This window comes from Drosophila albomicans, chromosome 2L (genome assembly GCF_009650485.2).
Source record: "Drosophila albomicans strain 15112-1751.03 chromosome 2L, ASM965048v2, whole genome shotgun sequence".
In the NCBI taxonomy this organism is placed as follows: Eukaryota; Metazoa; Arthropoda; class Insecta; order Diptera; family Drosophilidae; genus Drosophila; species Drosophila albomicans.
In genome coordinates, this window is record NC_047628.2 from 10,840,317 (window position 1) to 10,867,966 (window position 27,650).

The 27,650-nt window shown below is 41.8% G+C and overlaps 8 protein-coding genes across 14 annotated transcripts; 6 read left to right on the forward strand and 2 right to left on the reverse strand.

Moving 5' to 3' along the window:
- Window positions 1-909: 909 nt before the first annotated feature.
- On the reverse strand, window positions 910-3,054 carry LOC117565696 (protein CNPPD1). The gene is made up of 4 exons (XM_034244932.2): window positions 2,853-3,054; window positions 2,491-2,787; window positions 1,922-2,044; window positions 910-1,861 (listed from the first exon to the last, which is right to left on the reverse strand). The coding sequence occupies exons 1-4, from the start codon at window positions 2,889-2,891 to the stop codon at window positions 1,112-1,114; spliced, it is 1,209 nt and encodes a 402-aa protein (XP_034100823.1). The 5' UTR covers window positions 2,892-3,054; the 3' UTR covers window positions 910-1,111.
- Window positions 3,055-3,238: 184 nt separating this feature from the next.
- LOC117565685 (probable cytosolic Fe-S cluster assembly factor GJ13047) lies at window positions 3,239-5,013 on the forward strand. Its single transcript, XM_034244919.2, has 4 exons — window positions 3,239-3,392; window positions 3,453-3,545; window positions 3,601-4,264; window positions 4,323-5,013. Exons 1-4 carry the CDS (start codon window positions 3,330-3,332, stop codon window positions 4,937-4,939), a joined length of 1,437 nt encoding a protein of 478 aa, XP_034100810.1. The 5' UTR covers window positions 3,239-3,329; the 3' UTR covers window positions 4,940-5,013.
- A 133-nt stretch (window positions 5,014-5,146) lies between these two features.
- Window positions 5,147-6,840, forward strand: LOC117565700 (cysteine-rich with EGF-like domain protein 2). Of its 2 annotated transcripts, none has more exons than XM_034244938.2 (3): window positions 5,147-5,667; window positions 5,733-6,155; window positions 6,260-6,840. In XM_034244938.2, the coding sequence occupies exons 1-3, from the start codon at window positions 5,211-5,213 to the stop codon at window positions 6,502-6,504; spliced, it is 1,125 nt and encodes a 374-aa protein (XP_034100829.1). In that variant the 5' UTR covers window positions 5,147-5,210; the 3' UTR covers window positions 6,505-6,840. The 2 variants fall into 2 exon arrangements, with proteins under 2 accessions (XP_034100829.1, XP_034100831.1); XM_034244940.2 differs by having other exon boundaries at window positions 6,674-6,840.
- A 927-nt stretch (window positions 6,841-7,767) lies between these two features.
- On the forward strand, window positions 7,768-9,490 carry LOC117565701 (transmembrane protein 53). 2 transcript variants are annotated; one of them, XM_034244942.2, is made up of 3 exons: window positions 7,768-7,981; window positions 8,061-8,468; window positions 8,527-9,490. In XM_034244942.2, exons 2-3 carry the CDS (start codon window positions 8,101-8,103, stop codon window positions 9,266-9,268), a joined length of 1,110 nt encoding a protein of 369 aa, XP_034100833.1. In that variant the 5' UTR covers window positions 7,768-7,981; window positions 8,061-8,100; the 3' UTR covers window positions 9,269-9,490. The 2 variants fall into 2 exon arrangements, with proteins under 2 accessions (XP_034100833.1, XP_034100832.1); XM_034244941.2 differs by having other exon boundaries at window positions 8,064-8,468.
- A 273-nt stretch (window positions 9,491-9,763) lies between these two features.
- On the forward strand, window positions 9,764-15,739 carry LOC117565665 (CCR4-NOT transcription complex subunit 3). 4 transcript variants are annotated; one of them, XM_034244890.2, is made up of 11 exons: window positions 9,764-10,162; window positions 10,405-10,586; window positions 10,696-10,793; window positions 10,868-11,017; window positions 11,090-11,965; window positions 12,030-12,099; window positions 12,165-12,521; window positions 12,590-12,751; window positions 12,822-13,588; window positions 13,664-13,873; window positions 13,940-15,739. In XM_034244890.2, the coding sequence occupies exons 2-11, from the start codon at window positions 10,562-10,564 to the stop codon at window positions 14,036-14,038; spliced, it is 2,814 nt and encodes a 937-aa protein (XP_034100781.1). In that variant the 5' UTR covers window positions 9,764-10,162; window positions 10,405-10,561; the 3' UTR covers window positions 14,039-15,739. The 4 variants fall into 4 exon arrangements, with proteins under 4 accessions (XP_034100781.1, XP_034100782.1, XP_034100786.1 ...); XM_034244891.2 differs by having other exon boundaries at window positions 9,764-9,992; XM_034244895.2 differs by having other exon boundaries at window positions 9,764-9,992; window positions 12,822-13,579.
- A 665-nt stretch (window positions 15,740-16,404) lies between these two features.
- Window positions 16,405-18,983, reverse strand: LOC117565674 (protein-associating with the carboxyl-terminal domain of ezrin). The gene is made up of 2 exons (XM_034244907.2): window positions 18,666-18,983; window positions 16,405-18,601 (listed from the first exon to the last, which is right to left on the reverse strand). The coding sequence occupies exons 1-2, from the start codon at window positions 18,876-18,878 to the stop codon at window positions 16,670-16,672; spliced, it is 2,145 nt and encodes a 714-aa protein (XP_034100798.1). The 5' UTR covers window positions 18,879-18,983; the 3' UTR covers window positions 16,405-16,669.
- Window positions 18,984-19,566: 583 nt separating this feature from the next.
- Window positions 19,567-21,203, forward strand: LOC117565692 (splicing factor 45). Its single transcript, XM_034244927.2, has 3 exons — window positions 19,567-19,882; window positions 19,940-21,011; window positions 21,070-21,203. The coding sequence occupies exons 1-3, from the start codon at window positions 19,736-19,738 to the stop codon at window positions 21,162-21,164; spliced, it is 1,314 nt and encodes a 437-aa protein (XP_034100818.1). The 5' UTR covers window positions 19,567-19,735; the 3' UTR covers window positions 21,165-21,203.
- Window positions 21,204-22,080: 877 nt separating this feature from the next.
- LOC117565663 (sarcolemmal membrane-associated protein) lies at window positions 22,081-27,520 on the forward strand. 2 transcript variants are annotated; one of them, XM_034244889.2, is made up of 5 exons: window positions 22,081-22,192; window positions 23,961-24,460; window positions 24,522-25,394; window positions 25,460-26,047; window positions 26,111-27,520. In XM_034244889.2, exons 2-5 carry the CDS (start codon window positions 23,963-23,965, stop codon window positions 26,990-26,992), a joined length of 2,841 nt encoding a protein of 946 aa, XP_034100780.1. In that variant the 5' UTR covers window positions 22,081-22,192; window positions 23,961-23,962; the 3' UTR covers window positions 26,993-27,520. The 2 variants fall into 2 exon arrangements, with proteins under 2 accessions (XP_034100780.1, XP_034100779.1); XM_034244888.2 differs by lacking the exon at window positions 22,081-22,192 and adding an exon at window positions 22,215-22,374.
- The last annotated feature ends 130 nt before the right edge of the window (window positions 27,521-27,650 follow it).

Consider the following 27,650-nt stretch of genomic DNA (forward strand, 5'->3'; position numbering starts at 1 on the left):
CGATTTGTCATTTTTAGCTGTTTCATTTCCAATTTTAATACTCAGTTACCTTCTCTCAAGTTGCGATTAGAAAAATCTAAAATTTTATTTGAAAAAAAATTTAAAAAAAAATCTCTAAAAAAAAGTAACAATCTTTCACATTTTTAATTTAAAATAAAAAATAATCATAATAAATAAACATTGCAAAACACTCCCCAAAATATATCCAAATCTACAAAAATCTAATAGCAAACTTAATTTTAATCCTATTTATGTTTCTGTTGCGATCAGATACAAATTGTATAAAATATTTATCAAATACTTTTGTCTGGCAAAAAAAGCCTTATTCGCTGCTTTGGCTGACAATCTGGTAGTCTTAGTATTCTATGGTATATTTTGAATGTAGTACTATATGAATTTACCAAATATATGGTACATTTTAGTATTATTGATATAGATATAGTTTTGGCATATTTTCAGAATATGGTTTTATAGAAACTCGGTATCGGGTATGTCACAGTCGAGTACACGCGATTCGATAAGTTTTCTTACTTGCCTAAAACAAAACTGACTCGATAAGCTTTCTTAATTGTCTAAAACAAAAATGAATACAAAATAAAAATTGTAAAATGTATTCCCAAATTATACCAAATCTTAGTGTTTTTCCTTTTTGTTCCAATTTTTATGAAGTTTATAAATCCTATATGCAATCTCAGTTTATACGAACAAATTGATTGTCGCACGAACAATTGATTGCTTATTTTTTACAAGTGCAGCATTGATTGCTGATTAACTGATACCGTTATCAGTTATTTGAACAATTCGACCTTAAAAACCCAATCAATAGTATGTTGATATCACCGCTAAGTCAATAATTTTTCTTTGACGATATTCTTTAATTTGGTTTCAGTTAAACACCTTCGATTTGCTTTGCAGATAGGTTTAATTTGTATAATTTATTTTGAAAAAATATATAGTATAGTATATAGTTTATCTGTGTAGTCAAAATGAACTGATAGGTTTCATTGTGAATTGTATTTTCGTAATTAGTAATTAAAGGAAAGTCGAATAATTAGTTGCATACTTAAAAAAAAGTGCAGCACATGGTGTGGCGTCTTTTGTTATTCAGATTTTAGATAAATTTTGGCCACAGCTCCGGCCAGCGTACCAAAAACGATTGATGCTGCGACATTGCATCGCTGAGTAGTTGCCAAAAAACGGACGCATTCTGGGCATGATTCCAATTGTGCTTGTCGTGGCCAAACTTCATCATCACATTGCGTTGATTCCCATTAATGCCATCATCAACATCGCTGTACTGTGACTTCATATTGAGCCAGTGCTGTTTGCTATCCTGAAGCGGGTTGGTAAATTCCATCATGGTAGGCGGTAGTAAAGGATGCGGCGGTTGTTGTTCCAAGCGTTTGCGACGTTCCAATTCATTCAGTCTTGCCTCGGCACAATACTGTTGCTCCAGCTTCAAGAGTTCCGCTTCCACATTCAATGCATTGCAACTTTCATTGGACGCCACAGAATTGGGCTCAACGGGTGTTGTTACATTGTGGGGCGTGGCAATGGGAGTCGTCGTTGTTGCTGCGACGGCGGTGACATTCACATCGCTTTGACGATGCCACAAGGTGCCGGGCACTTGACTGGCTATGAAAAAGGCGCCCGCAATGGTTATCACACTGGCCGCATAGCTCAACGCAAGCATTGCGAAATTGTTGAGCACAAAACTCATCAGCGTAAAGTCCGGCAGCAGCTGCATCAGCTCGCTATATGTCAACCATCCACGCCGCAATCCCTCCCGTTGGGCCAAAGTGCGTTCCACACTACTTAGCTTGGCAAAAAACTGTTCGTTCGATATGTAAATATTCCAGTCCTAAGTGTAAGAGATATTTGGTAATTAATCATAGATAATGTTGTGTTGAGCTTAACATACAATAGCTGTGAGAAACTCGATTTCCATTTCCTTCAATTTATCTTCGGTCATGTTGCCCTCTTTAGCCCAGTCTTCCAAGTAGAAACGTTCATCATGGCCAGCATAGAATTTGGTTGAAATCATCTGTCCAAGTGGAAAAACCAGTTAATGAGTAAGAAAGCCGTGACGTCATAATTGGTATTTATTTTGTTTGGATCACGTTATTAATAACCACGCCAAGAATTATGTAAAAATGCATGCAGTCTATTATAGGCTGCAGCTGTTCTCATTAAATTTAAAAATATAATCGAAAACAATGCAAACAAAGCAAATAGCAACAACAAATCTACAGGTGATCACACACAGACACACACACACGCTCTATTCGTTCTTGCGCTCGTTCTCGCTCACTCCCCACTTTCAGAGTGTGTGCTTTTAAGTGCTGTATGCATGGGTGTGAGTGCGCATGTACCCACACATACACACCAAAGCAGAACAAATACGTTTGTTGTGTGTGCGTTATTACGTTGAACGCAGGTTATCAATCAACAGGTTTTGCACTCATCAACAAGCACATTTTTAGAACTTACCAATGACACAACAAACAGTTCCTGTGGCGTGATTCTATATCCATAGCCCGGATCAATGATATTCAATCGATCCAAGTAGATTAATGCCATAATTAGCGAGCATGGTGTTGCATGGGTTTTACCAGCAGCAATTGAGCTCAACCGATGCAATGAATGTCCGCGATGCGGTTCAGAGAAGAGATCAGCTGCATACTCTGCAAATGGCATGGAAACTTCCATGTCCGCCTCTGTTGTGTCCACGCCACCATAGTAGAGCGTCTTCCGTATGCGATTGATGAACTCACCGTGCTGCATCACCTGCGTCATTTGTAAATTGGAAAGTTGCAGATGCGTGATGTATGTTGGGAATTTTTTGAGATTACCTTTTTTGGCGTGGAGGCGACGAATTTACTTCGCCCCATCGATAATTTAGTTCTGCGTTGTTAGCGTGCAAACGAAATAATAATTGTTAGAGGTGGTGAATCATCGATGGCGCTTACAATTTATCGATTTTTTTCAATTTATCTAAACATCGATTGCTGATGAAGATAATTTAGAATTTGGAATACATTAGAAATTGTAAGTAAGAATAAATGAAAATATAAAAAACAGTTCAAATGTATGTCAGGCACTAGCATGAGATGTTTTATTTTTAATCATTTAAATTTATTATTCAGCAACAAGTTTCCCATTCGCATGTTAACGTACAAAAGACTAGGGCTGTGATATAAACAAAGCGACATATCGCATAATTCTATTAAATAATATCGATATTATCGATATAACATCAACATCGCTAACAAAAACACTTGATAACAATTTGCTTGTAAGGAAACACAAACTTGTTGAAATTCGTAGCCATGTCGCGATTCAGCGGAGCGCTGCAACTTACAGATCTGGATGACTTTATCACGCCTTCACAGGTAACATAGCAGTTGTTAATTCATTGCGATAATAGTGCTCATCATTTCTTCATATCTTAGGAATGCATTAAGCCCGTGACAATAGATAAGACAAAGTCGAAGACAGGCGCTAAAATCACAGTGCAAGCAGATGGTTACTATGAAGAATCCGAGGTAGTTATTACTATTGTTTGTTAAAAGTTGTTGCTGACTAATTTCTCTTTTATAGAGCGGCAAGCAGAAACTTCAGAAAGTCGAGATCACGCTACAGGATTGCCTGGCTTGCTCTGGCTGCATTACATCAGCTGAAGGCGTGTTAATCACACAGCAAAGTCAAGAGGAGCTGCTCAAGGTGCTGCGTGAAAATCAAACACTGAAATCTGCAGAAGACAGTGACAGCGAGGAGAGTCGCATCATTGTGTTTACTATATCCACACAACCGTTGCTCAGTCTGGCGCATCGCTATAAACTAAGTGTGGAGCAGACAGCTCGTCATTTGGCAGGTTATTTGAGGCAACTGGGAGCGGATTATGTGCTATGCACAAAGATTGCCGACGATCTGGCGCTGATTGAGAGCCGGCAAGAATTTGTGGAACGATATCGTGACAATGCAGAACTCTGCATGCTCAGCTCCTCGTGTCCCGGCTGGGTTTGTTATGCCGAGAAGACGCATGGCACTTTTATATTGCCCCACATAGCCACAACGAGATCGCCACAACAGATTATGGGTGTGCTGGTGAAACAGTTACTGGCCGAAAAGCTGGGTATATCTGGATCACGCATCTATCATGTGACTGTGATGCCCTGTTACGACAAGAAGCTGGAGGCATCTCGAGAGGATTTCTACAGCGAAGCAAATGGCTCACGAGACGTCGACTGTGTGATTACCTCAAGTGAATATAAATCACGTTTATGTATATTTGTAAATTAATTTGTTGAATACTTTGGCAGTTGAACTGGAACAAATGTTGCAAGAGGAGGAGCAGACTCTGGAGCAGTACGAACCCGCAGATCTGGATTGGCCCTGGACGGATCAAAAGCCTGAGGCCATGGCGTGGGCCCATGAGGCCACCATGTCGGGTGGTTATGCCGAGCACATCTTCAAATATGCAGCCAAGGAATTGTTTAGCGAGGAGACTCCAAAAGAACTGCAATTCAAGACGCTGCGCAATCGTGACTTTAGCGAGATTTGTCTGGAGCATGATGGCAAAACCGTCCTGAAGTTTGCCATCGCAAATGGCTTTCGCAATATTCAGAATCTAGTGCAGAAACTGAAACGTGGCAAGACGGCACCTTATCATTTTGTTGAGGTCATGGCTTGTCCTTCGGGCTGCATCAATGGTGGCGCCCAGGTGCGGCCAACGACAGGTCAACACGTGCGTGAGCTTACGCAGCAACTGGAAGAGCTTTACAAAAAGTTGCCACGCTCCAATCCTGATAATACGCATACAAAGCAGATTTATGCTGATTTTTTGGACGGCGCACACACGGATAAATGCGAGGACTTACTACATACCAGCTATCACGCTGTGGAGAAACTAAATACAGCGCTAAACATTAAATGGTAGTGGCCAATTTGTTATTTGTTAGTTTTATAGTAACAGACGTTATCAATAAATAGCAAACTTTTGTTATTGAACTACACTCACTGGAAATTAAATTTTTCAATCGTAAGATAGCGCGCAAAACTTCGATAGATCGATGAATTTGCGAAGTCAAAATACTGCAATATAGAGTTGATTGCAGTGTAGTATATTTTAAAGTTGCAGTTGTGGTCACACTCGCCACCCCCAAGAATTACACGTAAACCCTGCAGACACCAAACAACAAATTTAGAATATGCTATTAAAAATATTATTTGCGCTGTCGCTTCTAACAGTTGCTGCTGCTATCGATGACCCACAAAAACAAAAGGACAAATCCACCAAGCTGCCACCATGCAAAGCGTGCAGCGTACTCGTGGAATCCTTCAATTTGGGCTTAGAGAAAACCAAGCGAGGCAAACATGCCGGCGGTGATGCTGCCTGGGAACAGGAGAAATTGCGATCGTACAAAAACAGTGAGGTGCGTTTCGTGGAAATTCAAGAGCAGCTATGCGCAGAGGTGAAGCGTGGACAGGATCATTGTCACACACTAAGCAATGAGCATGAAACGCTACTGGAAGATTGGTTCACACACAAGCAGGAGGAGGAGCCAGATTTGCATAGCTGGCTGTGCATTAAAGAGCTCACAGTCTGCTGTCCGCCAGAGACTTTTGGACCCAACTGTCAGCCGTGCGTTGACTGCAATAGCAATGGTAAGTAATTGATACAGTGACAACTGTTTACATTCAATTCAACTGTATTTTCTTGAATGAAAAAGGCAAGTGCAAAGGAAATGGAACACGCAAGGGTAACGGACAGTGTCTCTGTGACAAGGGCTATGCGGGCGCTAATTGCAACGATTGCGATGAACAGCACTATGAATCCTTTCGTGATTCCACCAAGCTGCTGTGCACTCAGTGTCATGCTGCTTGCGGCGATGGTGGCTGCAATGGTGGTGGCCCAAAGAGTTGTCGCAAATGCAAGGATGGCTGGCGCATGGACACGGAGTCCGGGTGTGTGGACATCAATGAATGTGTGGAACAACATCGTGCTTGCAAGGCGCAAAAGTTTTGCGTGAACAACGAGGGTTCATTCTCGTGCCTGGACTGCGATCGTAGCTGCGATGGCTGTGATGGCGATGGTCCGGATATGTGCTTGAATTGTGCCGATGGCTACAATCGTCAGGACGGTAAATGTGTGGGTAAGTACTTGTGATTGTCTGTAATTAAATATAACTACTACAACTGTCTCTGCTTCTGCCTCCGCCTCTGCTTACTGTGTCCATCATCATCGTCAACAAAAAAGATGTGTCGACGCGTCAACGCGAGTCATTTGTGAACATCACGCGTTTTCTCACCTATTTTGGCATGTGCGTGGCCACTTGTGTCATCTTCCAGAGCTCCACGCATATAGCCTACATTGTGGGCGGCGCCGTTGCCATCTACATAGCCGCCTCCGAGTATTGGCTGAATTCGACGGCATCTGGCGGTGGCCCAAATCCTGAAATTGACACTAAACAACTTGAGGATTTGATTATGAAGTCATTGTAAACTATGCAAATAATGCAAACAATTGGAATTTGCGACAGCCGCGCGTTCATTTTTATTCTGTGAATAATTCGTACACATGAACATTATTAATCTGCAGTATTCTATTTAGCTACTACTATTATGTTGAATGTTTATATTATAAACAAATTTCCATATGTTTTGTTTACAGTAGAGGACATTCAAAGCGATGAAACTGAGACGACGGAGCGAGAAGAACTCTAACGCACATACCCGAAAACACTTTAGTCAATTTTAGTTTATTAAACAAATTACCAATTTATTGAACTTACCATTTATACTTTCCACTGTACTGAATATAAAAGTGAAATACCAAAATTGCCAAAATGAACCTATTTGTTTGTAATCTGGTGGGCTAATTAGTTACAAATTTATGAGCAAAAAATATAAAATAATTCATATTTTATTCATGGTTTATTTTTTTATATAAATATTTACAAATTTAATTAGAACTTTCTGTTATTTTATTATGTGTGCGGAAATGTCGCTGTTTAAGTTGGAGACGACGAATAAAATATTTTGGAAGAAGTAAAAAACAAGTTTTTTGAAAAAGTGTGTTATCAAAAACGGAGTAACGGTATTTTTTATAAATTTACCTTTGATTTGCTTGACAAATGTCAAAAAACGTTCACATTCCGATGCTACTTATCGATTGACCTTGTTGTTGACATTTTATCGATTATTTTATCTCATTGCGAAAATCATCTGATTGGCTTGCTAAAAATATTTGCCTGAAATCATGCTTGTCATTAAAGTCAAGGAGCAGATATTACAAATTAATATTAATTACATGTATAGATTTGACCTTGTGCCTGCACTTGTCCTTCAAAACATATTCGATAATATTTTGAAACGATACCGGCAAAAAAAGAAAGTATCGTATGCACAGTTGAGAAATATCGCTGCAGCCAGCTTTGAGTTGTTAATGCAGTTGTAAAGATGGCGCCAATTTAACGGCCTAAAAATGAATAGAATATTCAGTTGATTTCCAGTATAGTAACATCATAGCGATCACTTCATAAACAGTCGTCTATAGTTTGGTTAACACGCATGTCCTCAGCTTTGGTTAATCAATCAATGCGCATGTCAAACTCCAGCCCATTACCATAGTCAACAGCGGGCACCAACAAAAAAAAAACGACTGGAAAACAAAAGTCGCCGCATTGGAATGCGGCATGTTACTGCAGCAGGAAGTGACAGCCGCAGCAGCAGTAGCCGCATATTTAAGTTAAGTTTCATTGCGTTGCTGACTGGCTCAGAAGGTCAAAAAAAAAAAAAAAAAAATCAATGGCCTGCTGAAGTGTTCTGACATTAAAGCGTTGACATTTTTAATTAACCAAACGAATTTAACGTTTCCGCCATAAAATCAATAGAGGCAACACACACATATACACCCCCTAACTCACATCCTGTTTTCGTAGCTGGCTTTTGCGTAACCAGGCAAAACAACGACGTATAGGTGACAAAACCAAAGACTGTTTGACAAGCAAAAATTCCAAATATAATAAATGTGATTTTAATTTTTTTTTTTTTGGTAGCAGCCAGCAACCAAAAGATTTTGTGGATTTAAATGCAAAAATGTCAACGTCGCCAGCGTCATCGTCGTCGTCAACACATCCATATGGCCTGACAACGAATGATTTAGCCAGCATGGGTGAATATCCAGGATCGTATGGCGGCGGAACAGCCGGCATTGTGGCCAGCAGCACATCTATGACGAGCCCTGGCCAACAACTGGAGCCGACAGCCAGGCGGTTGGTGCAGCGGGAACGTGAAGATGCTCTGGAGTATTTCATAAAGTTTCCGAAGCCAACGGGTGACAACGACTTTGTGCTTGTGAGTGGCAATGAGGAGCATAATAATGTACCCATTGTCATGCTTTTGGGCTGGGCGGGATGTCAGGATCGCTATCTGATGAAGTACTCGAAGATCTACGAGGAGCGTGGGTAAGCAAAGCTAGTTCTACTCGTGTTAGTGAGACTTTAATTAACTCAATTTTCTTAGACTTATTACGGTGCGATATACGGCTCCAGTTGACACGCTCTTTTGGAAACGCAGCGAAATGATTCCCATTGGCGAGAAGATACTCAAGCTAATACAGGACATGAATTTCGATGCCCATCCGCTGATCTTTCACATCTTCTCCAATGGAGGAGCCTATTTGTATCAGCACATTAATCTCGCCGTCCGCAAGCACAAATCCCCATTGCAGGTGCGAGGCGTGATCTTCGATTCGGCTCCCGGAGAACGTCGCATGCTCGGCTTATATCGGGCAATTACAGCGATTTATGGTCGGGAGAAACGTTGCAATTGTCTCACGGCATTGGCCATAACGCTAACGCTGAGTATTATGTGGTTTCTGGAGGAGACATACGTTGCCTTTAAGAGTTTGTTCTGCAAGTCGACGCCGGTGCATGCGAGTCCATTTTGTGAACTGAAGAACGAGACGAACAAGTATCCACAGTTGTTTCTGTACTCAAAGGGTGATGTTGTTATTCCTTACCGAGATGTTGAAAAGTTTATACGCTTGCGTCAAGATCAGGGCATTGATGTGTCGTCCGTTTGCTTTGAGGATGCGGAACATGTGAAGATCTATACCAAGTACCCAAATGAATATGTGCAGTGTGTGTGCAATTTTATCAGAAGCTGCATGACCATCCCTACTTATCATCAACATCAGGTGCTTGCAGACAACGAGGAACAACAAGAACAACAGCCAGGAGCCGGCAACTTGAAATATGATTAGATATTAAACTAAATGGGTTATCATTTTTAAAACGCATCAAACGCATGTGATAGGCAGCACAACTACTATTAACTAAAAAAAAATACTACTTGCAACTACAACATACCATACTATTTGAAAAAATGCAGAAATTTTAAACGTAATTATTAAAAACAAAAACAAAACAGATTATTAAATGCTAGCGACCGCATGGCGTCCGCTGCCGCTGCTTTAATGTAGATACGAATTTAAGAGTTACTCAATCTAAATGTGTGAATTCTTATATTTTTCTCCTGCTCCCCTCTATCCGTCTACTGCTAAATACAGCAAGTGCAGTAAATAAAACTTATAAATAATCTTAAAATGTTTGGATTGGTAAATGTAAATTTCAAATAGTATTCGTCACTGTGACAGCAGCTAATTGCTATGGAATTGCATTTGGTTAGGTTGGCGAAGTGTAAATATCGAAAGTATCGCTGGACAATCGTTTATATTCGATAACTCGTGGTTCGTCGCCATCTTGGAATGTGCGAAGAAGAAGAATCGAACAAAAAGCAAGCGAAAAATCTTTAAGCGTATTTATTTAAATGTATAAATTGCATAAATCTATATATTTATTAAGGCCAAGCACATCAATTTAATGCTCTACTTAACAATATCAAAGAAATCCCAGCATAGCTGCCACGTAGCGTTTGCCCAATAAGGCTGAGCCACACAAAAAATCGAAATCTCCGACGGCCCGAAGGTATCACATACAAATTCATACACACTCACACACACACAACACACATACACTCGCAGGCCACCATACACATTAGTGCAAGCAAAAAGAGGCAGAAGAAGAAGTAGTACCTAAAGTCTCACAGAGGCAAAGTGTTTCCCATCAATTTCTGGCTAGACTACTTGGATCCGGAGGTAAATAACAACAAAAACAGCGAATCGAACCTGCTCAGCACTGTGTAACGGTGTAACTTCAAAAATCATTTGCAATATAATCTAAAGCGGCGGCTACAATATTATAATGGGACACGCCGAAGCCACAGTGCGCGCGCGTTTGTATGTGTGTGTGTGTTGCTGTATGTGCTTGCATGTGTGTGTGTGCGTGCGCAATTAATGCAAATTTAACATTGATCCATTTTACGCTTTTTTCGTTGCAGAAGACGCTAAGTTTCTGGCCAGGCACAGAGCAGAAGCAGAGCAGCAGATTTGTTTTATTTGCGGGGCAGGTGATATAACAAAATATACTCGCCACAGTTCGAAGCGGACTATGTCTGTCTATTTGCGCCAGCAGAAACCACAAGAGCACACATAGCCATGGCTGCGACGAGAAAATTGCAAGGTAAGCTCATTTCTCCATGTGTGTGAGTGTGTTGCATATGTGTGTTTGTATTTGTTTATATACTGATTGATTCTGTGTGATTACAATTTGTGCAATTATTTTTATATAGGCGAAATTGATCGATGTTTAAAAAAGGTAGCTGAGGGTGTGGAGACGTTCGAGGATATTTGGAAAAAGGTACACAATGCTACAAACACCAACCAGAAGGTGAGCACATCTTCGACTATATTAATTGATTCCCCTACAAATTGATCTAATATCTGTGTGTTACTTTTGAACAGCAAAAGCATCTGCAGGAGAAGTATGAGGCAGATCTCAAAAAAGAAATTAAAAAACTGCAGAGATTACGAGATCAAATTAAATCATGGATTGCGTCTGCCGAGATCAAAGATAAAAGCGCGCTGCTCGAGAATCGAAGGCTTATTGAAACGGTATAATTTTCTAATTTAATTGTCTCTTAATTCAACATTTGTCAACATTTCTTTTTATATCTCTTTCACTAGCAAATGGAACGATTCAAAGTCGTGGAACGTGAGACAAAAACAAAAGCGTATTCCAAGGAAGGTTTGGGTGCCGCACAAAAAATGGATCCAGCGCAACGGATTAAGGATCATGCGCGCAATTGGTTAACCAGCTCAATTAGTACACTGCAAATACAAATTGATCAGTATGAGAGCGAGATTGAATCGCTGCTGGCGGGCAAAAAGAAACGTCTCGATCGCGATAAACAGGAGCGGATGGATGATTTGCGCAGCAAACTCGATCGACATAAATTCCACATAACCAAATTGGAAACGTTGCTGCGATTGCTGGACAACGATGGCGTCGAAGCAGATCAAGTGAACAAAATCAAGGATGATGTCGAATACTATATCGATTCATCGCAAGAGCCCGATTTTGAGGAGAATGAGTTCATCTATGACGATATCATTGGACTCGACGAGGTCGAGTTGAGCGGCACAGCAACAACGGATAGCAACAATAGCAACGAAACGAGCGGTTCACCGAGCAGTGTCACATCAGGCGGCAGTCCACCACAATCGCCAGTCACAGTGCAGCAGGTGCTGCCTTCCTCCTCATCATCAATAGCACAGGCGGCGACGACAGCGGGTGGCAGCAGCAGTAGCAGTGGCGCGGGCGGTCCGGGTGGCACTAGCGCAGCAAGTGCAGCGCAATTCCAGCATATGCAGGCTGCAGCAGCAGCGGCGGCGGCAGCAGCAGCGGCACAGCAGCAATCGAATGGTAACAATGTGGGCTATGCGAGTGACACGAGCGCTGCATCATCCTCAGCGACAACGTCCACAGAGGCGACAACGGGCGGCGGCAGCGAGAAGCGTAACAAAAGCAGCGAGAGCAGTGGCAACAGCAGCAAAGCTAAGGTGGATTACTTTTTTAGTACTTGTTATACAAATTCTTATTGTACTATTTACTTGGCGATTTCAGCAGCAACCTCAGCAGCCGATCAAGCCGACACCAGTGCGTGCAACATCTAAAACGCCTGCGGGTAGTGATAGTAAGTTAATCACAAACGGGTTTCTCTATAAATTATTTTATTAATTATATATATTCCTTTTACAGCTCCAGTCAATAAGATTATCAGCTCAACGCCCAGCAAAAACCAGCAGCAACAGCTTCCTACGGCCGCCTCCGTATTGGCGTCAAGCGGGACGCAAAATAACAACAACAGTAGTAGCAGTAGCAGCAGTAATGTTGCTGCCAGTGGTCACAATCCTGCCGTGCAGCCACACGCTCCAACGCCTGGTCTAAATGCCGCCAATGTTGCCGCCGCTTCCGCCAGCACAGCAGCAGCGGCCGCCGCTGCGGCAGCAGCAGCGAGTAATAGCAGCAGCAACAGTAGCAACAACATTCAAGGCCAATCTGTGATTCAAGCGACACCAACAATTGCATTTGCAGCGGTGGCTAAACACAACACATGTATGTCGTAAAACTAGTGAAACACTTTCATTGCTGTATACTGAATTGATTTGTTGTACTTTTAATAGCACTACTGGAAAACGGACCTGTGCTGCAGCAACAACAGGCAACAGCTCCCACGGTGGCTGCCATTGTGAGCGCCAGCGCACAGGCACAACAGCAGCAACAACAACAACAGCAGGCGGCGCAATTATCCAATCTTCAAACGAATTCCTCACATATGCAAAACGGTTAGTTGGTCTTAATTGTTTTGTTGTTCTTTTGAATAACCACAAAATTTGTTATTTTATTCTATTGCAGGACTGCCTGTCTCGCTCAGCAGCAGCAGCAGTGGTAGCAGCAACAGCAGCAGCGGCAACAACAATAATAACAGCAATGCTGTCGATGCGATTTCATTGAAAACCATGGCACAGGAAGCCATTAATCGATCCGTGATCGAACCCAATTCCCTAAATCAACAGCAAGCCACTAACATAGACACGAGACAGCAGCAACAAGCAGCGCAGCAATCGCTGTTACAACAGCATTTCAGCACCGATACAACTGCCAACCAACAACAGCAACAACAACAGCAGCAGCAGCAACAGCTTCAACAACAGCAAGCGACAGCCGCAGCAGCGCAACAACAACAGCAAAATGCAGCGGCGGCAGCAGCAGCAGTTGCAGCAATTGGTACAATCGTTGCGGCAGCTAGCAATGGTCCCACAGCGGGCAGTGGACTCATGAATCTGGCAAATGCTGCCGGTCAGCCGAACAGTGGTAGTGGCGGGGGTGTCGTTGTCCCAACTAATGCCAAGACGCATACACCGCAGCAGCAACAACAACAGCAGCAGCAACAACAACAGCAGCAGCAACAGCAAATTGCAACAACAGAGGCGCACATACCACCGCTGTTAGGCGTAACGCCGCTGGGTCCGACGCCGCTGCAGAAAGAGCATCAGGTGCAATTCCAGATGATGGAAGCCGCATTTTATCACCTGCCACAGCCCATTGACACCGAGAAACTGCAAACGTATTTTCATCGCTACCCGGTGCAAACGCCAGCGCACTATCCCCAGGTGAGTCAGGTACATTGATCGCATTCACCTGTTCCTTTAGCATGGCTAATGGTAATTTTTCGAAAACAAATTATAAACAAACAGGCACAGCTGCCCATCTACGATACCGTTGAATTCTATCAGCGACTCTCCACGGAGACACTGTTCTTTGTATTCTACTACATGGAGGGCTCCAAAGCGCAATATCTGGCCGCTAAGGCGCTTAAAAAGCAGAGTTGGCGCTTCCACACCAAGTACATGATGTGGTTTCAGAGGCACGAGGAGCCCAAGATTATCAACGATGATTACGAACAGGTGCGTACTTGATCCATATTTATATTGGGATTACAATATTAAGACGTTTGATTTATCGCATTGCAGGGTACGTACATCTACTTTGATTACGAGAAATGGAGTCAGCGCAAGAAGGAGGGCTTCACCTTTGAATACAAGTACTTAGAAGACAAGGAGCTGAATTGAATACTGCGTTGTTGTGATGCGAATGCGAATGCGTCGTCGGCTGTCCACAGAGAACTCCCAAAATCCATAGCAACATCAACATTTACACACAATCAACAACAACAACTACAATAAAAAAAATCAATAGCATATACAATAATCATAAATCTACGTACATACCTACACACACACACGCACACATAACCACTCACTCACACACACAATTACAGAAACTATAAACAAAGATAATGAGAGATCATGTGTTAAGAAAAGCGCGCCGTATGCATAAGTCAAAAGAAGGGAAGTAATGAAGTATAATTCTTGTTCGGAAAATGCATGTAAAAACATATGCTTTTTTATATAAATGTTTAATTGTTTATTATTTTTTTTAAATTACTTTCCTATACAATTTAAAAATTGAAAAACAAACAAAACGAAATCTACAAGAAAAAACAAACGGAAAACTTAATTTAAATTGAAACTATAAAAAAGTTATGTAAAATGTGTGCGACAAATTTGAAATTCTGGCAATCGCCCCCGCGACCCGCCCACAACACACCTCTCTTCGCCCCTTCCACACGTCCAGAAGCCTCCATAAATCGCTTAGCGTCTCTCATAATCATCGATTTATCTATATCACCCGTCTGTCTCGTCATTCACTCAGCTCGAGTTTAGCCCCCTAGAATCAGAAACACCCCGCATCCCTCGCACTTGCATCATGTATAAAGAGCGCAGCAGTGTGTGCAGTAAATACTTTTAATTGTAAACATTTAGCGCACCGATTTTTTCAATGCGTTTGCATAGGAACGTACTGACGAAAAGTCGAGAGAATATATAAACAAAAAAAAACAAAACAAAAAAGATAAACTTCAGCTGATCTTATTTAAATTTAATAATGTAATTACGATTACTAAGATCATTGATTAAGTTGAGCATGATAATGATGCTGCAAACAGCAAACAAAACAACAAATTAATGCGTAAAAGAACCTTTTTTTTAAATGTAAGCAAAATAAAAACAAATCGTGAGTAAATAGTTGAAACTTGTTTAGTGTTTTTATTTGATATTTACTTTTTTATTTGCGCATTTCGTATTTTGTCTTTCGTTTTTCGTTGACATGTTTTTTTGTTACAACTATTGCAATTACAATTCAATTTTTTAATTTCCTAAACATCTTAGCCTGTTTGTGAGCCCTCAATTTAATCGTTTAAACGTTTGAAAGTGTTAATAAGTCATATAGTCAAATGATATAAACAAATGCATTTTAGAATGTTTTTGCGTAAATATAGCATTTTTGCTAAAACGAAAAACGAAAAGATAATTTAACAATTTTACAAGAATAGTTTTAAACGAAAACACAAATGCATGCAAAAACAAAACATGAAAAACATTTTAAAAATTATTAAAAAAAAAAAAAACAGAAAAACAAAAAAATGCATCAAAATATACATACATACAATTATTAGATCGCCCGATTGCGGTGTCCACTGGATTTTTATTTCCATCCGAAATCAGAAAAGTATTCTAACATATCGACTCTTTAGCTTTCCTTGCAGAATGCCTATTCAAGTTAGTGATAAGGTGGGAGTTGATATCGGGGACTTACTTCTAAAAAAATTAAACACGCATTTACGTTGACAAAGTTTTCCGGGTATGCATAGTATAGCCACGACTCTCCGGAACTGCTCCCTATCAGTATTTTCACTATCAGATTTTTAATAACAGTCGGCCAAAAAGATAGTTAACAACTGCGCGTTAAAAAGACCCATTGAAAGTGATACCAATCTCAAGACCCCAACGACTCATGATTGGAATACCTTATAAATGTAGTAAACATGCTAAATGTTTAATTACAATTTAGTTGAATGGAGCTTCAACAACATCTGTACCGAATGTTGAAAATTTACTGACCACATTGCAGACGAAAATATTTCCAGCACCGATAAAGTGATTAATGATTATGGTCACAGAACTTGTTTATCTTAATTGGGACTGAATATCTTATATTCTATACCAAGAGCTTTCCAAACACAATATTCATAATTCGATATATTATTGTTTGCAAACATTTTAGTTAGTTTGCTTATCTTGAAATGAATAAATTGCAAATTTCGTAGACTAGACCACTTTTTAAAATACTTTAAATGCAGTCTAAAGTGGTAAAACCAAGTATGGAGAAAACTTTTGATAACTACAATTTGAAAGATTTGTTTTCAATATAATAATCTTGAAATAATCGGACAACAAATTCATTAACAATTTCTTTTTAGATGCTCTACTTTATTTCCTGCTTAAGCTCAATCATTATCTTCTCTTTATGCCCAGAGAATCTTTGCTTGCAAATATTTCCCATCTTACCTCTCTCCGATAATGATAATCACAATATTTATTGATTACATATAATACAATTATACGCGGCGCTGGCGTATTGGAATTTATTGCATACCGACACGAGCATATTTATGTACAGAGTTGTGTACTTGTTTGAATTTAAAGCCCAGATCGTGACCGGGAGAAATGCATTGTGTCGCTAATGGTGGTTGGTACATGGTACATGGAACGTGGAACAAGAAATGGCGACGAAGAGTGACACTAACATGTGTGTATGTACTATTTGTATATCGGGCTGAGTAGATTAGTTCGCTACAATTACTAAGAGACGCTGACGGCGGGCTCCGCGTCATTGCCCCAGACGACATCATCTTCATCATCCTCATCATGTCCCCAGCCCTGATCCGCCTCGGCATCTGTGTCATGACCGTTGGCCAGCGATGCCGATGCCGCAAAGCGACTCACATCGATTTGCACAACCTCAGAGTCGTTGGCAGGCAGCGTTGACTTTGTCTCGATGACCGGTTCCATGTCCTTGAAGAAATCAAATTCAGCTGGTTCGGTGGTGTTGCTCGGTGTTGTCAATTGGACTTGAATGTCCAGCGCACTGAGATCATCAATGAGCTTGCGTTGCGACTGTGGCGGGTTGTTCACAACGACGGGAGCGGCTTTGGTCGTCGTTGCGACTGTGGAAAGGTTGGAGCAGGCAGTGCGGAAGGAGTCGGCTATCGAGGGTTGTGTGGCCTGTGTTGAGGTGCTGCTCTGTGTTTCCACATTGCTTAGATTCAGCTCGTCCAAAGCCTCCTCCTGCTGTTTGACATGCAAACGCTGCAGCTCATCGGTGTTCTCCCAATCGGACCACGCCTCCTCCTCATCATTGACCAGCGTCTGTTCATGGGCAGCACTGCTCGTCGTGCTGTCCGCAGAGTCGGAGTTACTATCTAGGGGTTTCTCGTTAAGATTTGTGAGACTCCTGTCATCCTCGCCGCCGTCAGGACTCAAGCGAAGTGACATTGGTGCCGCATTACTTTCCACGGAGGGCAGCGGACTGCCCGACACCATATAATCAACAGCATCCACAGCGCTGCCATTCATGAGAGGCGTTATAGATCGAGGCTCCGTCCACTGTGCCGCACTCTCACTGGAAACGGCAGCATGTGGTCGTCCATCAGAGAAGCAGCGTCTGCGATCACCGCCAAGCACAGTGGCTGCACCCAAAATGGGCACAAGATCGGCAAGCGAACGCAGTGTTTTAGCCACCAGCACATCGTTGGTATCGTTCATGCCCAGCTGCAGATGCGGCAGTATTTCAGTGAGCAGCTGCTCGTCGCTCAACAAACGCACATACTCCATAAAATAGTCAAGTAGAATGAGACGGATTTGGGCATCACGCAGTCGAAACATCTTCAGCACGTGAGGTAATAAATACTCCACATACGTTTGAGGCGAGAAAAGCGCTGCAGCGCCGGCATTATCGGTCTTGGTGCGCAGCACATATGGCGTCACGCTGTGTTGGGCGGTGGGATCGAGCAGGACCATGCGGGAGAGCAGATCGCTAGCCAGCTGTGAAGCAACCACTTGCTCATCAAAGCAGCGCAGACGCTCGATGAGTGTGCTGAAGAATTGCTGGCGTTCCTGCACCGATTTCAGTGGCAGCTCGAACAGGAAGGAATGAATGAGCACAAACTCGTGATTAAAATACGGATGCAACAGAACAGCCGACAGTTTGGGACGCAGCTCTGTTGTCTGATGCTTTAGATGAGTGCTGCAGTAGTCGCGAAATTCCTGCACATGTGGTGTGCCAGCTGTGGCCGTTTTTTCTGCTTGACCAGCGCTACTCTTCGCCAGTATCTGTTCGCAAAGTGTCGCAAAGGCAAACTGCTCCAAGCCATGTTCGATATTGGCTGGATCAATAGCTAGCGGCTGGCGAAAGCCATGCGCCAGCTCCAGCAGCTGTTTGTTCATCTCTTTGGCCTTCCATACATACTCAAAGCCAGCCAAACGCCAGCTGCCCTTGTCCGTCACATAGATAGACTGTGTGCAAATGTTCAAGTGCCTGGCAAGCGCTTTCTCGATGAGAAAAATCAAACTGCAAAGTATGGTGCGCAGGCCGAGGCATATTTGTATGTCACTCTGTTGGGAAAGCACATCGCTTAGCGGACGCACACGTTCCGTGGCCAAATGCTTTTGTCCTGACTGCTCCCAAGTGGACATATATTTAAGTATGTACGGATGGCGATAGATCATAAGGTTCTGTTGGGGCACAAAAGTGGGGAAGTTAAGTAACGCGAAGGTGTTGCCTGCTACACCCACTCACCTTTATCGCCCGCTCCATGGGGCCCTGGACCACCCATAGTTGCCCCTTCACCAGTATTTCACCCTTGAATATTGAGAGCAATTGGCCGCCGCCTCCTTCTTCATTATTGCACAGCGTTGGTGACTCGGCATTGTAGAGCGCCCAAAAGTCATTCACTTCCACGGCATTTTTATCAATTACTAGGCCTTTTAATTTACTGCCTTCATTACCCATTTTTTACTTTGCTTGTTGCTTTGTTGTAATTAATAATAAAAACAAGTGTGGAAAGTGGCAGAAATTAACATTTTGCTTCACTGTTAGCGGTTAACAGTGAGCAAACAACACAACAAGAGATTATTTACAAGATTGCCACTCCGATTTGCATTTTGGTAGAAATTACTTGTTTACAAAATGGTTATTTATATCATTTTTTGAAACACGTTTGTTAAAATTAATACTAAACATGTATTGTTTTAGGCTTTCGCTATTTTTAATGAAAAACAGAAATAATCGACTTAAAAAATAACACTGCTGTTTAACACTTGGAAGTCACTTATTAAATTATACTATTATTGACTTTATGAAAGAAACTACTAAATAAGTTTACTGTTTTCTATCTTTACTCTAATTTTTCATACAAAAATAACTTTTTGGATTTATTTAAAACAAAACAAAACAACAAACACCGCAACTAGCGCTAACATTTTGAGTTAAAAAAAACATCGATAATTCTGTCGATGTACTGATATTTTTAAGATTTAACATTTTTAAATTCGATTTTTTATATTCTCTCATCGTAATTTATTAAAATGAAACTGAAAATGAAATGATGAAATGAAATATAAAAAATTCAAAAGCAATCAAACATTAAAAACATCAAAACCAACAATATTTTCATACATATATAGTTGTGTTTCCGCCTTCATAACATTAGCAACAGCCCTGTTATTACACTGTTGGTAGTTAACAGTGCCTAATGTGTCTAGTGTTGCACATATAAGTTCGCTGTGCAGCACTGGCTGGCAGACCAAGACGAAAAGTTTTCGTCCCAATATTTGTTTATAAGATAAAAAAGGAAATAAGGTGCCGCAATGGATTTATACGACGATATAGACGCTAAGCCGCGTGCTAGCCAAATGGATGGATGGTCGTCGGGCATCAAAATGCTGCAAACACAATTGGCAGTAAAGAAAGCACAGTTGCCGAAGCCTAAACCAAGAGATCAAATCAAGAAACCGGTGTGTAAAACCTACTAAACTGTTAATTCTCTCTTAATAATAGTTTCCATCCGCTAGCTAATGACACCCGTGGTTAATCTGCGTGCTAAACGGCCAACAGACGCAGAGAGTTTCATGCCCATTGCAGTGGCTGCCAAACAAATCATTAGCAGCACCACTTTGCAAGCAGCTCCAGCGCTGCTTGAGAGCATTAAGACAGATGACTGGGATTTTGTGGACGAGTACGATCCACAGTGGCCGAACGAGTACGAAAAGCTGAAGGACAAGAGCAAGAGCAGCGAGAAACCACGCAACAGCAGCAGCGGCAACAACAATCGCGAGGATCGAGATCGCGATAGAGATCGAGATCGGGAACGCAAACGGAATCGTAGCGGACGCCGAGACACGCACAGTCATGACACTTCGCCACCAGCAATGAAGTACAGTGGCTTTGGTCAGCGCCAGAGTGACGAAGATCGCTACAGTCCACCAGCGCCAGGTTCGGTGGCTAAACAAGGAGGTGGCGCTGCAATTGCGCCGCCGCCATCGCTGTCCATTGATAATGGCGACGGTGCCTCTAATGTCACCATACCGTATTCGGCCAGCTCAGTGGCCGCCAAGATAATGGCAAAGTATGGCTTCAAAGATGGCCAAGGACTGGGCAAATCGGAGCAGGGCATGTCAATGGCACTGCAGGTGGAGAAGACGTCTAAGCGAGGTGGACGCATTATACACGAAAAGGATGTATTTATACCGCCACTAGGTGCACCGTCCTCTCCGCCACCATCGTCATCGTCTCAATTGCCCACAGTGAATGCAACGCCTAGAGTCTCAAGTCCTACTCCTGCAGTAGTGATGCCGCCTCCGCCATTACCAGCTCCAACAGTAACAGCTTCACCAGCAGCAACCGCTGCTGAGACCGAGCCCAGCATAACAGAGATCATGAAGGCGCCCAGCAAGGTTGTGTTATTGCGCAATATGGTTGGGCCTGGCGATGTGGACGAAGAGCTGGAACCAGAAGTGAAGGATGAATGTAACACTAAGTACGGCGAGGTGAACAGTGTCATCATCCACGAGGCGTTCGGTACTGTGCCCGAGGATGCCGTCAAAATATTTGTCGAGTTTAAACGCATTGAGAGCGCAATTAAAGGTAAGCTTATACTTTAATTCAAATTTTGTATATTAATAATTATTCTATCTTCCTCCAGCTGTCGTGGATTTGAATGGTCGCTTTTTTGGAGGGCGGCAGGTGCGAGCTGGATTTTATAATTTTGACAAGTTCAAAAGTTTTCAATTAAATTAAGCATAATAAACCATAAAATGTATTGTTTGAATCTGTAACTTGTGCGCCTGGAGGATAGGCAACGCTTTTTTCTTAATCCTGTGGGTGCAGTGGATTGTATCGTTGAAGGTTAATCGTTTTGAATACAACTTTTAAGGTTCCTTTACTATTTTCGTATTCTTGTTTAGATTTTTACTTCAGCAATTTTATTTAATAATGGATTCTTTAATAGATTTATGACAATTGTCTGCAACTTGGGTTGGTAATTTAAAATAATAAGTTCGTAAAGAGACCTTATCCCGCGAAATGTTATTGTCCTGTCCTCAGAACTTCAATTCTCAAAAATCGCCAAGATACAAGGATCTGAACCATGTTGATCGTCAATATATAAGTTTAGAGGGAAATTCTTGCCCGATCAGTATAAACCTTTATTTTTTAATGTAAATTTAAGCACGGAACTAATGATTCACACTGATATAAATGAATTTGTTCAAATTTAATTAACAATAAATTTTTTATCTTAAAGATTAGTTTTGTGATTGGTTAGGATTGTTTTTAAAAGTTTATGAAAACATAGAGGCTTTTTAATTTAATATGGTTTCAATGCTTTTGAAATTAATTTTAGTATCTTCACAATAAAATATACCAGAAAAGCTTCTTTGTATTTTTCTAACTTTGGTCCCACATCAACATTCAAAACAACTTTAAAAACCTCTTATTTGAGAACAAGAAAGGATAAATTCATCTTAAAGCATAATATATTCTATAAAATTTAAACAAATATATGAATAATTATTTAACTGCAAAAATAATCAATGCTTGCGTTAAAAAATCGATGTATTGAAACATTTTGAAGATATCGATGCATCGATTTTGCTATCGATGTTTCTCCACCTCTACCAATTGTGCGATGACCAAAAAAATTGAAGATATTTAATATTTATTTATTTGTGTTTGAACTCTAATTGAGTATGTTGTAAAAGTTGCAATTGGATAAATTTAATTCAGTCTGGTGATCGTGCAAATCAATAACGAGCCAAATAATCAAAGTAAGCGTGTGAGTTTATTGTGACAACTCACAATAGCTGGTTGTATCGTGTGTCTAGTACATATGTAGGCTAGTGGAAGAGGTTTGGTTTGAGAACTGAAAACAATTATCGCAAATATTATTCGCTTTCGCTGGCGTTGCAAAATTGATTAAAAAAACAACAATAACAACACAAAAACCAAGGTGAGTTTTTGACGTTGCTCTGTTTACATTAAACGCCGTAATTTATTGTGCATTTAAAAAAGAACAACAAGCGGGGCAGAAAAACAAAAAAAGTAAAAATTGTGTTGTGCTGTTTTTTTTTTCTTTTTTTCTTTACTTTTGCGCGAATACATAAGCCAAAGCAAACAACGAGAGAGCAGCAGCAGAACGGTAAATTCTTCAAATGTCAACGACTCAACAAGCAGAGTCACTTATAATTAAATTCAATTAAGCTGCAGTTAGTGCTTAATTTGTGTATCAATTTTCATACATGTGAAAAAAAACAATACTCCAGGCCGTTCTCTATCTCTCTCACTCTCTCCCTCCCCCTCGCAATTACACGTTGAACTCGTGCCCAGTAGTTGTTGTTGTGGTTGTAACTGCAGCAGCGATTGAAACATATACATACGTACAGAGAGTTTTACATCAGCAGCAGACAGACGTCGCGACGTCGACGTCGACGCAGTGCAGCGCAGATCACATTTGTTGTGCTGCTTGCTCTCCATGCCAATCAACAACAAAAGTTTTGCATTGTTCGCGCAGCTTTCCCCACGCCCACCACCGCCCAACAACAGCAACTGTAGTTAACTTATCCATCAAGTAGTTGTTGTTGTTGGGGCCATGGGCCTACTATCGTCGCTCTTTGCAAGGTAAGGGGTATAAATAATATCATCTCTTCCGAGTTATGGATTCTGGCTACTGTTGTGTTCTGTTTCGTTACTCTTTCCTTCTCTCGCACCAACAGTTTATTGCACTATTATTCAATACATATGCATAAGCATATATATATCGCACGCACATAAATACATACTTGCATATGTATATGTTATTTACATATCTCTCCTCTCTGTTACTCTGCTTCTCCAAAGTGGAGCAGTCGCGCCCCGATCTACGCATACAAGCAAGCAAAACCATTTTTCGGCGGCCCCCTCCTACACACACACGCACACAAACTCAAACAAACACACACGCAGACATGCACAAGTACTCGCATTTGTTGCTCGCCCGCTTCTTTCAATTATATTTTCAAAATAATCTATTTTTATACGAAACATTATTTTGCGCCTGCACTGAAGTATTTTAGCTTCTTCTTCGCAGTTCACCACGGCATATTGGAAAAATAATTGGATATCAAACGACCAATATGCCATTATTGTTGGCAAATTCTGTTTAGTATTAATAATATTATTTTAATAAATTCGTTTAAATAAAATTCTGTTTGCCTATTAAGCTTCATAATCAGCCATTTTTGTTTTTCATAGCTAAACTAATGCGGCTATTTAGCAAAACAAATTCCAATTGACAGCATTGGTAAAACGGTTATTAGAACAGTGCAAGTGTGACCGTTGCACTAAAGGATTTAGATGACGTTTTGATTTAACACTTTTTCATTGAGTTTGTGCACTCGAGAAATGTCAGGCACAACATTTCGGTCGTTTCGTTTGAAAACACTCAATAAATAATATACACAATAAATTTGGAAACATTCAAATCAAGTCATACAGCTCTGCAGCTAATCCCAACAATACATTGATAAACAATCGTCTCGCTCTCACTTCGAATTTCAGTTATGGTCTTGGTAAGCAACGAATGGCAGAGTAATAAGGATGAAGAGCAGAAGTCCAACGTGGCAGCAGCAGCAGCAATCGCAACAACAGCAACAACAACAGGTGCAGCAGCTGGAGAAGCAGCTTCAATAGTTCAGCTTAACAGTTCAGGTGGAACCACATCCTCGGAACAGGAGTTAACTGCTCGTCCCGGAACACATTTGCTCGCTGGCGTTGTGGCTGCCGAAGTGTCGCGGCGACAGCAGCGCAAGAAGACGCAAAGCAGCACCATCATGGAGCTGAATCGCAAGGCGGAGCAGGAGCAGCAGCTATTGTTGCGAGAGAAGCACGAGACGGAAACGTGTGAGCTGCCAACGGCAACAGAGATTAGCAGCAGCAACAATAGCAATAGCAATAGCGATATGAATAGTAGCAACGATGCCAACGACAATCTGGAGAATCAGAATAACAATAATACATTAGCATCAGATAACTGCGATTCGAATACAAACACATTGCAGGTGAGAAGCATTTAATATGCCTGTCTAATCACATATTTAATCAATCAATTAATCTTTGCAGCGACATGTGGCACAGCAGCAGCAACAACAGGTGCAACTGCAGCTGGCCATCAATTCGGTGCTGAATTCCAACAATGCAACAACGACAATGACGACGAGCACAGCCAACAATCTGTTTAGCTCGATGGGTGCCTTACAAATGCCAAACGAATCAGCGACAGCAGCCGCATCGCCGGACATGATGATGAACAACGGGAGCGGCGAGGCAAAGATTGTGCTGCAGTGCGAAGGTAAATCGCACAAGTTCGAGACGCGCACCATCAGCCTGGCTCCAAATCAGGAGTGCAAAGTGGGCCGTTTGATCGCCAAGAGCAAGGCGAGCGAGGGAAATGCCATATTCGATTGCAAGGTGCTGTCGCGCAATCATGCAATGCTGTGGTACACAGCGGACGGACACTTCTGGGTGAAGGACACCAAGTCTAGCAATGGCACCTTTATCAATGACAACAAGCTGGGGAATGATCCCGCCGAACTTCACTATGGCGACACTGTCAAGTTTGGCGTCGAGGTCATTGAGAATTCACGCAATGAGGTGCATGGCTGCATTATTGCACGAGTCACACTCTTTCTGCCCGACGGTCGGGAGGCGATCTCAATAGATTCGGAGCAATTGCAGCTGACGGGACCGAATAGAATTAGTTACGATGAGATACAGCGACTCAATGCATTTCTACAGGAAGCATCGCAGCGTGAGAAGATGCTGAAGGCTAAGCTTAGCAATTTGCAGGGTGTACTCGATTCGACGCGCAAAAATTCGGCAATGTGCTGGCAGAGCATGATCACCGAGGATCAGCTGGTGCACAAGATCAATCTGCTCGAGAAGAAGCTGCAAATGATGGAGAAGAATGTGCCCGAGAATGCGTTGCGCAACGAGGTGAGTTCGAAAGTTGTAGCATACTTTTGTGGGTCAAACTCAAATCATTTTTCCTTTTATGACAGATTGTTAAATTACTCGATGATAAGACCACGTATCAGCTGACGGCCAAAGAGGCGCTGCGTAAGGTGTATCAGGATCGCTGTGATGCCATGCAAATGTTGTCGAAAATGGAGATGGCCTACACAACGTCGGATAACGAGTGCAGCATATTGCGCGCTCAGATTGTGAACTCGAAGCAAACACTGCAGGATTTCAATACACGTCTGGAGATGTTGCAACAGGAGTATGCGGAATATAAGCAGGAAACGCTGCGACAGCAGCAAGAGGCTAAAGAACAGGACGAACAATTGAAGGAGCATCTGAGCATGCAGGAGAATGAAATGGAACAGCTGCGCCAACAGCTGCTGCGACTGCAGAAAATCAAAACTGACAAAGACAGCGAGCAAGCACTGCAGGAGCAACAGGTGCTGGAGCAACTGGATGCCGCTTGTGGCGAGCATGATGACGATGATGATGATGATGACGACGATGATGACGACAACGATGATAATGATGACGACGATGCCGACGATGAGGACGACATTAAATTAGCCGAAAACGAGGTAAAGCTTGAAACTGCACAAAATGCAACACCCAGCAAACAGAAATCGGTAAGTAATAAGTTCTATAATAAATTTAACATTTAACTGATTCGATTTCTCTCGGCATTGCAGAGCAAAAAGAGCAAACGGCAGCTGAAGGAGGAATTTGATTTGAAGCACAAAGTGATTCGCAAGAATACGATGATCAAGCTGCTCAAGAATTCAGATCTCAGTAAGGGCGCAAATGCTGGCGAGATATTAAATGCCATATTTAATAATACCGACTCTGGCGACGAAGAGGAACACGATCTCGACCACATGCCGGAGAAGGATCAAAGAGCATCGCCAACGACAACAGAGCTTAGTGCGGGCACCAAGCCGGTGGAGGCAGCAGAGATTGAGACGGTTAGCGACGAGTTTATACTACACAATGGGAACAACGATGCTGCGACAACGTCAGGGATGACACACAACAAACTGGAGACACAGCAGACACTGGTCCACCATGGCGGTATTGATGAGGATGGCGATTTAGCGCAAGAGCATGCCGTGGATATGCTGCAAGAGGAATGTCAATTCTATAAGCAAAAATCAGCCACGCTTGCTGATGATATCAGTGCACTAGAAAAACAAATGAAGGTACTGCAGGAGCAGCTATTGCAACAGGCATCCGAGCGTAATTCTAGTGCTGCTGAGGCAACCGAAGAGCTGGCTAGCGAGGACAAAGAGGAGCACCTACAGGCGTCTATTGCCAAGGAGGTGGATGGTGAGCTATCGAGTTGGCGTGAGGAGCTCAATACCATTAACGATGAGGAGCGCGAAGAGGAGCTAATTGTGTACAAGGAGCGATTGGAACAATCCGAGATGAGCAACATACAATTGCGCGAGGAAATCTCAAAGCTGCGTCTCAAACAGCCTCTTGGCGGCTATGACCAAATGCTTTATCGAGGCGCCATTCCATTGGGCGCTGCGGCACTGGCAGTGATCATCTATTTCCTGATCCCCCGATTCTAACACTCGCACACAACAGGCAAACGTCGTACCTAAACGCAAACGAGATTCAATACCTATATATATATATATATATATATACATAAAATGCATACATACATACAAGCATACATACATACATACATCGTACAAGTATATGGACATTACAACAACGGCAAAAGAGACAGAAGAAGCATCATGTGTTGGGTGGGGAAAAGTGGGGATGATGTGCATATGGAGTGAACATGTTGCATGATGTGTACAAGTATGCAGAAAATCGGATGGACTGGATGCAGTTATACAGTTACATATTTATATATATATACTTATACCTTTATAATCGAGCTTTACTCGCCAATTTGTATTCTGTTCCCATTTTCCGCAATTAATTTCTGGACCGCAAAATTGTTAGTCTTAAATTCTGAATTGAAACCGAACAAAAAAAAAACGAAATGAAAATGAAAGAAAAAAGCAACCGTAAATAACAAATACACACAACAAACACACGAGGTTAGTTAATTTTTACATAATTATATTGTACGCTTTATTTGATATCAACTCAACTCCAACTATTTCGATGGTGCGCGATGTTCTAAGTGTAGTGGGAACAATTAACCTTCGACTTGTGTACAAATCTTAGCAGAAGCAAAAGTAAAAGCACTAGGAAAGCAGCTGGCAGAGC